Consider the following 11,654-nt stretch of genomic DNA (forward strand, 5'->3'; position numbering starts at 1 on the left):
CACATGGACAAAGGGAGGGGAACATCACACACTGGGACCTGTCAGGGGTTGGGGGCTATGGGAGGGATAGCATCAGGAAAAATACCTAGTGTAGATGATGAGTTGATGGGTGCAGCAAATCACAATGGCCCGTGTATACCTACGTAACAAATCTGCATGATCTGCACATGTATCCCAGAACTTAAAGTATAATTTAGAAATATATGCAAAAAAACAATAATTTGCTTAGGAAATTTTTATCTATGTGCATCATAGGATTTTTGCATTATGAGTGAGACTGACCTGTGATATTCCTTTTTTGTATTTTCCTTGTCACATTTTTGTATTGAGATCATTTTTGTCTCAAAAAATAAAAATTTTAAAATTTTTTTCTATTTTCTGGAGGATTTTTCGTGAGATTAGAACAATTTCTTAAATTATTTGTAAAATTCACTGATGAAGACATAATTATAGATTGAATTTATAAATCTGTATAGAAAACTATTTAGATTTTTGTACATCTTCTTGTGTAAGTTTTGGAATTGATATTTTTCTAGTTTATCCAGTTCCTATACATTTTCAAATTTACTGGCATAAAGTTATTTGTATTATCATTTTATGATCTTTTTGTCTATAGGATATGTAGTTGTAGACTCCCCATCGTTCGTGATATTGGTTATTTGTGACTTCTCTTTTTTCCTCTTTATCAATCTCATCAAAACGTATCCATTCTTTTGGTCTTTTCTAAGAACAAACTTGTGGGTTTATCCCTTCTGTTGCATTTTATTTTATTTCATTAATTTCTGCTTATTATTAGCTCAGATTCAGGAAGTACATGTGCAGGTTTGTTACACAAGTATATTGTATGATGCTGAGGTTGGGGCTCCTAGTGATCCCATCACCCAGGAAATAAACATAATACTCAATAGGTGGGTCTTCAACCCTTGCATTCCTCCCTCCTTCCCCACTTTTGGAATCCACAGTGTTTATTGCTCCTATCATCCAGTGTTTAGTTCCCATTTCTGGGTGAGAACATGCGGTATTTGGTTTTCCATCTCTGCCTTAATTTGGTTAGGATAGTGGCCTCCAGCTACATCCATGTTGCTGCTAAGGACGTGATTTGGTTATTTTTTATGGCTGCATGCTCTTCATTATTTTCTTCTGTTTTCTTTGGGCTTAACTTGCCTTATTTTTCTAATATTTTGAAATGGGCATTAGATTGATGATTTTCAGCATTCTTCTTTTCTAAAATGTAGAAAGGTTGTAAATTTTCCTCCAAGTGCAGCTCTAGCTGATCTTATATGTTTTGATACTTAACTATTCATGATTATTCAGTTACAGTATTTTCTAATTTCTATTAGAATGGCTTTTTTTTTGGCCTACAGGTTATTTAGAAGCATACTTCTTAATTTTCCTCTTAAATATATAGAGATTTTCAAAGTATCCTTTTATCATTGATATACAGAATAACTGTTCTGTGGTAAGGGAACGTTTTTTGAAATTTGTTGAAACTTGCTTTAATATCCCAGCATATGCTCAATTTTTATTAATGTTTCATAAAAATAGTATCTACTCTTGAATTTTGGGGTGCAGTGTTCTATGTATGTCAAGTAATTCAGGTTTTTTAGTGTATCATCCCAATATTTTATCATCTACTGATTTTTGTGTCAGCTTGGTCTATCAGTTAATAAGAAAGTTGTATGAAAATCTTCCACATGATTGTGGATTTGTCTACTTTTTCTTATAATTCTGTCAATTGTTTCTTTATATGTTTTGAGGCCATATTTGTAAGTACATACATATTTAGAATTATTGTATCTTTCTGGGGGATCAAACCAGAAATTATGAGATATTTATTTATGAATTATACTTACGAAATGTTAAAAAAAAAAGAATGAAAAATACTATTTGACTCATCAATCTCATTACTGGTTATATACCCAGAGGAATACAAATCATTCTACCATAAAGACACATGCATGTGAATGTTCATTGCAGCACTACTCACAATAGCAAGGACGTGGAATCAACCTAAATGCCCATCAATGACAAAAGAGTTTTGAGACTACATATTAGTTTTGAGAACAAAAGAACTCCAAGTTCCAAGATCTGAGAGATATAAATTTAGGCTCTTAATGAAACCTACTCTTTATTAAATTAGTGATTTACATTATTTTTTGATGTTGAACCATCCTTGCATTCCTCTGATATGCCCTACTTGGTCTGATGCTTGATACACTCATTACACAGACTATGGACCGGGCACTAGTATTAACTCATGTAATCCTCATTAACCCTATTTTATAGATGCTATCATTCTTTCAAATTTACAAATAAGAATATTGAGGCATATAGAAGTCAAAGTGATTTACCAAATATTATGCAGTTAATTCATGGGCTAATGAATGTAGAAAATCAGATTCCAGAGACTTCTATTAACCATAAATACATTGCTGGTCTTAATAGCTATTTTTTACATTGTATTTTTGCATCTGTACTTACAGATTAGGTTGGCTGAGAGTTCCTTTCTCTTTTTCTGTCCTTATGCATTCTGTGTCACATATTCGGCTAATCATGTTAGCTAAGTAGCTGTAGACACAAACCATTTCTATAACAGAGAAATTATCTTTTCTCTGAAGATTTGCTACAACTCACCTTAAAACCATTTTGTTGATGGAGAAAAGGTTGATAATTTTTGACTTCCATTTTAATATTTTATGTGATACAATAATATATTCATTATTCTAACACTTCTAGGGCCAAAGTAAGCAATTATAAACTTTCTTATAATATTATGTATTTTAACTAGTTTTCTAATATATTGCTATAAAATCTACTGTAGATGGTATAATTTTATAATGTTAGTACTATCTATATTAGTATAATAATCCCTTTTCCTTCCTGATTTGTTAATTTCTTGTACCTTTTCTATTAATCATTGATATTGTATCAGTCAGCTAACACAATAGTAAATCTCCCTCTCAGGGCTTGCAACAATAAACGTTTTTATTTCCTGCTCTGTGTCTTCCAGTTTGTTGAGTTTTGGCTGGTTTCTGCTGAGCGAGCCTGGACTCAGCAGCAGTCAGCTGGACTCCAGACTTTCAGATGAGTTCATGTCTGTTCCATGTAACTTTCCAGGATTGGGAAAGAAACACAAAAGCCATATCAAACCTGTAAGCACACATAAAGTTTCGTTGTAGCTCATGGTCACATGGCCACACCAAACAGCAAAGGGACTGGAGTATTTACTTCTCACACTCTAGTGGGAGCCTTTACGAAGTCCTATGGCAAAGGGCGTGAGATGCAATTTTACAACAAGGCGGAAACACCCAAAAGACCACAACCATATTTGCCAAGTTTATGTCTCTGACAAAGAACCAGTATTCAATTTTATTAGCTCTATAGTATTTTTAATTCTAGTCTATTAATTTAATTATATAATTTTCATTTATTCCTTCATTATACCCTCTTTTGAAGTGCATATTAATTTATCTGTCATGTAGGGTCCACACTCTTTGGAGGGCTATTTCTGAGGCTTGTCATTTCTATCAGCTCTCACCCTGCTTATCCCCTACTGTATTTGATAATTGTCCCATGATGAACTCAAATCTGCCTGGCCTCCATCTGAGACACCACTGAGATGCCTGGGCTGTGGGTGTGGTTCTCCACTGAGTTTATGTCTCCACAATGCAGGAGATCATGCTGTGCTGAGACACTGGAAACACAATTTTTCATCTTGACATAAATAACAAAACTCAGTAATAGTCATAAGAGCAGCATAAATTCACCTCCGAGTCTATGAGAGGACAGACCTATGGGTACACATCCTTGGGGGAGAAACTCGTCTCCTCCAGAATCCAGGTTTTCTCAGGTTTCTTTGCTCCTAGGTGTATTTACCTCCTGCCTTCCCTCTGCTCACTCAGAACCACCCTTTCTCTAAGTCTGCAGCACAGTTAGGATCCCGGCTCAATGCAATCTGTCAGTTCCACTTTCCCACCTTCCTGGGAGATCTGCCTATTTGCTGTGTGAATTGAAAGTCCTTTGTCTTCTGGGCCTATGGGCCCTTCAACATTGTGTCAATGGCATCAGGAAACCCAGCTCTGAGAGTAATCTTCTTTACCTTGGGGGCCCCTCTTGGTGCCTGGCAGGCCCCCTGAATGGGAACCAGAGGGCCACTGGATGGGGCCTGATGACATGAGTACACAGGGTGAGGACACTTGAGAAACCAAAACCCCCATCACCAGGCAGAGTCACAGGGAAGTCACTCCCCACTTGGGAAAAACAAACCTCTGAAGTTATTTGGTGACATGAAGTGTTTCAAAGAATGGGTGTGAGTTTGGAGGAAGGCAAGCATGAAAGCTCACATCCGGGACCTAAATGGCTTGACCAGCCTCTGGTGACAAGAACTGGACACTTCTGGAAATTCAGGCCCGGATGAGCACAGACGGTCTGGTGTCTGCTCGAAGTCTCTGCCTCTCTCTTCATCCTTGTACCCAATCCTCCTCTGTGCCCAGCCCTGGATTGCACCCTGGGGACAGAGATGTGGACTGAGTACAGCTCCTGCCCTAGAAAAGTGAGGTCACAGGTAAAGGGGGCACAGATTGTAGCTCCAGTCAGAGAGAAGAGGGGGAATTTGAGGACACGCTGCTGGAGGATTCATTTGTTCCACAAATGTTTATTGAGCATTGATTCTGTTTCCAGGCACTCTTCTCAGTGGAGAAACAACAGCTAGGGAACAAGACCCCTGTTCTCATGAGCTTCTCATTCTACAGGAATAAGGAGTGGTTGGTGGTCAATCAATATGCCACCAGTAAGCAAAGATACAAGGAGATATCTGGACAGAGGGAGCAGCGAGTGCCAACACCCACATTCGGCTTTGGATTGAAGTCAGCTGCAAATACCCCTTCCCCTTGTGCCTGGCCCTGTGTGCCTAGATGCCCAAAGAAGACATTTGACAAACATTCTAAATGAGAAGAGAGGAAGGAGGTGACTCAGTGCTAGGGGTGTTTAGTCTCTCCGCCCTAGCCCTACAATAAACAAAACACAAATGGAAGTAGTTCAATCAACTGATACAAAGATGTGTACACATGTGGGTGTTTGTGTGCATGTGTGTGTGCATGCATTTGTCTGGTGGAAAATCTATGCATTCTTCTTCTGAAAATAAATATCTGAAGAAAACTACCCTGGGAACCTGTGACTCTGGAAGCTCAGAGGCGCTGAGTCATAGAGAAGGATGCCTGCGAGGAGGTAGTAGACGAGGGGGTTACGACACTAACGTAGAGAGCTGCCCAGCACTGTGCTAGAGACCCTGCCAGCAGCCCTGGAGAGCTGCCCAGGACACAGTAGTTCTAGGGATGGTTGATTATTAATCTGGGGTTGAAGGCCAATCCAGCGCTGTCCCTGGTCACCACACTGATTGGACTGGACGTCGCTGAGGCACCTGTCAGAGGCCTGGGCTGGAGGACCAGCTTCCCTGCCACTAACTCCAGGCTCCGAGGAAGCCCTAGTAAGTCATTTCTGGAGGAAAGAAGTGGGGCCCTGGGCCAAAAGACTGGCTTCTTGACTGAATCCTGGTGAGGTAGGGGTTTGGGGGGGTGTCATCAGGTCCACCTGGGGCCTCTCTTTCCCTCTGGCCCAAGCAACTGGGAGCTTCCTGTATCCACTTGGCCATCAGCAAACTAAAGGGTGGTCTTTGTCAAAGTGAAGAATAGAAGTGGCATGTGTGCGCCAGTGACAGGTACAAGCCTTGACTGTGGCATCCAGTGCCAATTCAGCACCAACAGGAGAGATTTTTTTAAAAAGACAAAAATGATAGGAAAAGGAAGTTGGAGAAGGACATGACCAAGAAAGTTCCCTTCCAACTGGGCATCTCTCACTGTGTCCTGGAGGAAGGGAAGGGTTAAGGGACTGTGGCTGGGATAGCAAAGGCAGATGCAGTGTTGGGCAGCAAGAGTCAGGACGTTGGGATTTGAGGCTGGAGCAGAGCAGAGGGAGAGTCCCATGGGGTCCCGGCTGCCAAGTGTCCTGGAGGACAGGCCAACCTGGACAAAGGCTCGAAGAGACTCTGATGGCTGGGTAGGGGCACAGAGCTGGGGGGGCATCTGGGCAACCTCCAGGATGGGGAGCAGGAGCTGAATCCCTCCAGACTCAGGCTGAGCAGAAATTTCAGAGCCTGGTGGTGAAACGGCCTCTCAGTGGAAGATCTCAAACCAAGAGAAGTCTCATCTGGACAGGATCGATCACCAAAAAAGTTTCCATTTTGAAGGTCAGAATCCTGCCTCAGGGCATTCTAGGTCCCAATCCCACAGCAAGTGCCTGTCACAAAATAGACATTATGCAAGATGGTCAAGAAGCAGCTGGTGAAACAGGGGCTGCTCTGAGGACAGCTGGAGCCCCACCATGGCAATCAGAAGTTTTACAGGAAATGAGAGAGTGGATATCATCAACCAAGTCCAGCCAAGAGACGGACCTTGTGGGACCTCAGGTCTCCTGTCCCAGTCTGAGTACAGCTCTTTCCTTCCATAGGAAAGGAAGAAGGAAACCATGGCTCCTTTAGCACTTTAGAAAGAAATCCGAGCAATCCAGGGGCCAAAGCTCACACAGACAATGAGCTCTCTTCACCTTTGTCTGGACCACTGGACACAGGGCTCATGGATAATCCTCGAGCCCTGTGGGCTGTCAAGTAGGCGGTGCCTACCTGTTAAGGTTTGTGCTGGCAGGAGCTCTGGGACCCCAGGGAGAATGGGCTCATGTTCATCTTGCACCTGCCTTTGTTTTAGCACTGATCTAACTCTCACATTTTTTACCCACCTGTTTCCCTAGTAGCCTGAAAGTCATTCACAGCCAGGGGTTGTGATGGTCCCCTCTGTGTCCACTGTCCCCAGCACAGGGTCCAGCACACCACATGGGTAGCAAATGCTATTTAAATCAGATGGGATGAAATTCCCTTCCTTCACTTTCTTCACTTCAAGGTAAGGACCATGTTCCTGTTTCCGTCATTCCCTGTCCTTCTCCTGTCTGTGGTGACAGCTTCCTGCTCCGAAACAAAAGCCTGTGAGGATGCCCAGAAGACCTGTTCCGTGATTACCTGTGCCATCCCCGTCACCAATGGCACCCCAGGCAGAGATGGGCGAGATGGACCCAAGGGGGAAAAGGGAGAGCCAGGTCTGGGACAGGTTTCTGTGGCTTCCTAAATCTCCACCTCCAGCAGGTGTTCAAGCAAATCTGTGCTTGAGCCTGCCACACAAAGGTTAAAGCACAGACTTGGGGAGGCTCCCCTTTCTTTTTTTTTTTTTTTTTTCTGAGACGGAGTCTCACTCTGTCGCCCAGGCTGGAGTGCAGTGGCGTAATCTTAGCTCACTGCAACCTCCGCCTCCCAGGTTCACGCCATTCTCCTGCCTCAGCTTCCTGAGTAGCTGGGACTACAGGCGCCCGCCACCACGCCCTGCTAATTTTTTTTATATGTTTAGTAGAGACGGGGTTTTACTGTGTTAGCCAGGATGGTCTTGATCTCCTGACCTCGTGATCCACCCACCTCAGCCTGCCAAAGTGCTGGGATTACAGGCGTGAGCCACCACAGCCGGCTTAAGGTTCCCCTTTCATCAGGACCCAAGCTACACTCAGAACAATCCCTGTAAAATACCATTGTCTCCAAAACAAAGCTGCTTGCTGACTCTCCGGGATCCCATATTTCCACACAGGAACTGGGGGTGTGTGGTTGTCCCTACAGAGGGGTGTCCCACCTGCTTAGGGAGCTGGCCTTGGTGCAGGCCTTCCACTGGCATGCAGGAGGGTCTTTCTTTTTTGGGTTACATCGCTAGCTCACTGGCTGTTCAGGGGGTAAACATGAATGGAGTATTGAGCTTTTTGGAAAAAAAGAATGACAGTCACTGGGTCATCTTCCCTTTGTCTTGCAACAGGTCAAGGGCTCAGAGGTTTGCAGGGCCCTCCTGGGAAGTTGGGGCCCCCAGGAAACACAGGGGCTCCTGGAATTCCAGGACCAAGGGGCCAAAAAGGAGATCGTGGGGACAATTCAGGTAAGGGGCATACCTCAGCATGGTGGCCTGGGGGTCCCGGGCCTGGGGAGCTGGAGGGCCAGCTGGAAGGTCCCCTTCTCCTGCTGCCTCATGGGAAGATGCACAACTTTGCATCCTGGCCCAGCACCCCCGGTCCTCTCGGCTTTACTTGGGGCCTGAGGGGACTCCCATAGGTGCCCAGATGCAGACGTTCAAGCCATGTAGGGCCATTCCCTCATCAGGCCCCTTAGCAGATGGGCCCTGGCTTTTCTTCAGTGGAAACAGTCCAGTGTGCATCTCCGGGGTGCCAGGGAGGAAATAGGCCCTTTAGGGGGTTGAGTTTATGTCCATTGTCACAAGAGTGGCATGAAAACGTTCTGCCTTTTTCGAACCCTGGGTGACGGGGAACATCACAGCAACTTAGTTCAGAGAAAAATGGAGCAAATTCAGTAAGAACAAAAGAACAACGACAACCTACTTATTCATATTTGTCTACCAGTCTGTCAAAATAATAAAGGTATTAAAAAGTGTATCTGGAATGAGCAATGAAAGTGAATGACAAAGAAATGTTTTCAGAAAGAAGAGTAATGAGTTGAGTATTTTCTTATGAATTCTTACAATATGACAATATGCAAGCTGTATGTGGAGACAGAGGTCCATGCCTGAAGTTCTAGATTGTGAAGGGATGCAGAGATACATGCTGAGAAGCAGAAATGTAGTCATTTCCCCCCTTTTATTTCTTTTGCTTTCTTATTTTCCTCGAATAAGCGTTCTTCTTAGTAAGCCACTTTGTTTTTTTCAAAATGCTCCACTCTCCAAGTTAAGGTCTTCTCCATAAATACCTTCTCCCTGTTGCTTTGCAGTTACTGAGGCTAAGCTGGCCAACTTAGAGAGACAGCTACAGAGCCTGAGATCAGAACTGGACCACATGAAGAAGCGTGAGCTTTCTCTCTGCCCATAATGTGTTCTTGGCTCTCACTCTTTTCTTCAGCACACTCTAGGTTTGGAGGAGGTGGGAGGGGAACTAATTCAGGAACACTTGTCCTACACCAGGGCCTGTGCTAGGTGGCATTTTCCCATAAGACAGTTTCATTCAATCCTCTCAGCAACCTCAGTTGTGGTTGTTGAACTTGCTTTATTGACAGGTGAGGAAACCGAGGTGCAGGAAGTGTTGGTGACTCATTTCAGGTCACACAGCCAGGAAGTGGCAGGGGAAGGTTTGGATGGAGGTCTGATGTCTCCAAAGTCTATGCCCCTTCCTCGGCATCTGCTAGCTCAGATGTCTGTCCTTGCCTCTTCCTTATCCTGGTGCTCAAGCCTGCAGTGGGGCCCAAGACTGTCTCCCTATGTGCACCTGTGCTGGGGCAGGTTTTAGCAGATGCTTTTTCAAGGTGGGATATCCCAGGAGAGTCTGGGCTGTCTGCAGGGGTCTGGACGCCCCTTCTCAGGCTCTGCAGCTGAGGTCTGTTTCCTGACCAGGCTCTGGCCTGAGCTGCTGGGCACAGGGTGATTTTTCAGAGATCTGACTTCCCAGGGAACTCAGACTATTTGCCTACTGTCCTGGGCTGGGCTCCAAACCCAGCCAGCCTCACTCACCATTTGTGGTTTCAGTGCAAGCCTTCTCCTTGGGGAAAATGTCTGGGAAGAAGCTCTTCGTGACCAACGGTGAGCGGATGCCTTTCTCCAAAGTGAAGGCTCTGTGTGCTGGGCTCCAGGCCACGGTGGCTGCCCCCAAGAATGCAGAGGAGAATAAGGCCATCCAGGATGTGGCCAAAGACACTGCCTTTCTGGGCATCACAGATGAGGCAACCGAAGGCCAGTTCATGTACGTGACAGGCGGGAGGCTGACCTATAGCAACTGGAAGAAGGATGAGCCAAATGACCACGGTTCAGGGGAGGACTGCGTGAGTCTCCTGAGCAATGGGCTCTGGAATGACATCTCCTGCACGGCCTCCTTCATTGCCGTCTGTGAGTTTCCTGCCTGAAGAGGCACGTTCCTCAACCCCCTTCTTGGCTCCCTATTGAACTCTCTGCTGCTTTGGAAGAGAATTCAATGCTGGTTTTCTTCTGCCCTGTGTTGAATCCTTCCTTCATGTGGATGGGAGGAAAATGAGGGGGATATATTTGATTGTGGGGTGAGAACAGAAGAAGAGGATGGCTGTGGGGCACAAGGGTTCTGGTTCAGCACATGGCAAAGGACACCCCCATCCCACTAGGAGCACAGCGCCGGGTCGGAGTCCACCCTGGAAAGGGCCACATCTGACCCTCTCACTTCATGGTGAAGGCACTGAAGCCCACTAGAAGGACCCAGTGGGGCCACACCTGGGTCAGAGTAGGCTGTAGATTCCAGCCACTGAAAGATCTTATTCCTTTTCTCCAAGAGTCGCCATTACTGGATGCCTAAACTCCTTCCATGGCAAGCCCAGACCTCTCTAGGACACAGGTATTGTTAGTTGTTCATGAGCTGCTCCAGACAACCTCTCACTGTCTGACTGTAACACCTGGCAATCTCCTGCATGGGCAACAGTTGTTAGTCCTAGGAATCCTCTCATCATGCCCACACAGCCGTGGTCACCCTTTAGTCACTAGGGTGACCTTAAAGCCAAAGAACAGATTTTCCTCCTGCATCATTTTAGGAGGCTGACTCGATGTTGAGGTGTGTCAGCTGCGTGTGAGGAGGCAAATTGTCACGCAGGGTGTGCCCTTCTCCGCAGACCTCCTGAGTCTCATGAGTCTTAGCCCCAACCCCTACTCCAGTCCCCCACCTGCCCAGCAGTCCCTCCTTTCCCTGTAACATCCTCTTCCTATTATAGGTCAATGGGCCCATTATCACACAATGAGATGGGAAAATATTTCATAAATAGGCTAAGGGCCACTTTAACTCTGTGAAAAGTTTTAGTTAATCTTAGTTTTCTATTTTACTTCTCTTTGTATCTGAACTACCAGGAAAATAACCTATGGTTGGTAAGTGCTTGATGAATATTTGTCAAATGGGTGCGTCAAAAAATTACACAGCGACGCATGGGTAGGAACCCAGGGACTGAATGTCAAGCATGCTTTCTCCCAGGAGTCCTTCTTCTGCGGGACTATCCGGGCAGGGCTGGGACGTGCCAAGGGCATTGGGACCATCAGGGTGAGGGTGGCAGGACCTGTGTCCTTGGCCTCTGGCCTACATAAACAGGCATATCACTGAATTTTCAATTCCCAAAAAAACCCTTCTATAGGGTATATTGACACAATTGGGGTCAATGAGAGGAGTATTTTTGTGATGTCGAGCAAAATAATTACTTGCTTCCAGTGCAATCCAGACTGCTTACCGATGGAACAGGAAATTGGTTAAGCTTTAGAAGCACATATGAAGCCATAGTTTATGGCAAATAGAGAAAGGACCAGAAACTTTTTAGAGGGAGAAAAGACACACATATACAGTGACCCAGAACAAAAGAATGACCAGAACCAAGCATGAATGTTACACCTGAATGTTCTCACAGCCAAGATGAAAATGAGAAAACTGGCCGGTGATGGTTATATCGTTCTTCCTATATTATGCTAAGGAGGGTTGTCATGGTCAGTGCTGAGATGAATGTCTCCTTTTCCACACTGGGCATAAAGGACAATATCTTCAGCCATGAAACTGTAAAACATGCAGTTATGTACTCC

The 11,654-nt window shown here is 45.0% G+C and overlaps 1 protein-coding gene across 3 annotated transcripts; it reads left to right on the forward strand.

Moving 5' to 3' along the window:
• Positions 1-5,368: 5,368 nt before the first annotated feature.
• LOC117085029 (mannose-binding protein A-like) lies at positions 5,369-10,886 on the forward strand. Of its 3 annotated transcripts, none has more exons than XM_033213430.1 (5): positions 5,369-5,485; positions 6,951-7,143; positions 7,899-8,015; positions 8,858-8,932; positions 9,606-10,886. In XM_033213430.1, the coding sequence occupies exons 2-5, from the start codon at positions 6,960-6,962 to the stop codon at positions 9,977-9,979; spliced, it is 750 nt and encodes a 249-aa protein (XP_033069321.1). In that variant the 5' UTR covers positions 5,369-5,485; positions 6,951-6,959; the 3' UTR covers positions 9,980-10,886. The 3 variants fall into 3 exon arrangements, with proteins under 3 accessions (XP_033069321.1, XP_033069327.1, XP_033069335.1); XM_033213436.1 differs by having other exon boundaries at positions 5,374-5,557; XM_033213444.1 differs by having other exon boundaries at positions 5,374-5,552.
• Positions 10,887-11,654: the final 768 nt, after the last annotated feature.

Source organism: Trachypithecus francoisi, unplaced genomic scaffold (assembly GCF_009764315.1).
Source record: "Trachypithecus francoisi isolate TF-2019V2 unplaced genomic scaffold, Tfra_2.0 Contig00519, whole genome shotgun sequence".
Classification (NCBI taxonomy): domain Eukaryota; kingdom Metazoa; phylum Chordata; class Mammalia; order Primates; family Cercopithecidae; genus Trachypithecus; species Trachypithecus francoisi.

Excerpts from the sequence above, each read along its gene's own strand:
- LOC117085029 (XM_033213430.1), top strand. The coding sequence starts at position 6,960 with ATGTTCCTGTTTCCGTCATTCCCTGTCCTTCTCCTGTCTGTGGTGACA. Across the intron at positions 7,144-7,898 it reads GGGGGAAAAGGGAGAGCCAG|GTCAAGGGCTCAGAGGTTTG; the intron begins GTCTGGGACAGG and ends GTCTTGCAACAG. Across the intron at positions 8,016-8,857 it reads AGATCGTGGGGACAATTCAG|TTACTGAGGCTAAGCTGGCC; the intron begins GTAAGGGGCATA and ends GTTGCTTTGCAG.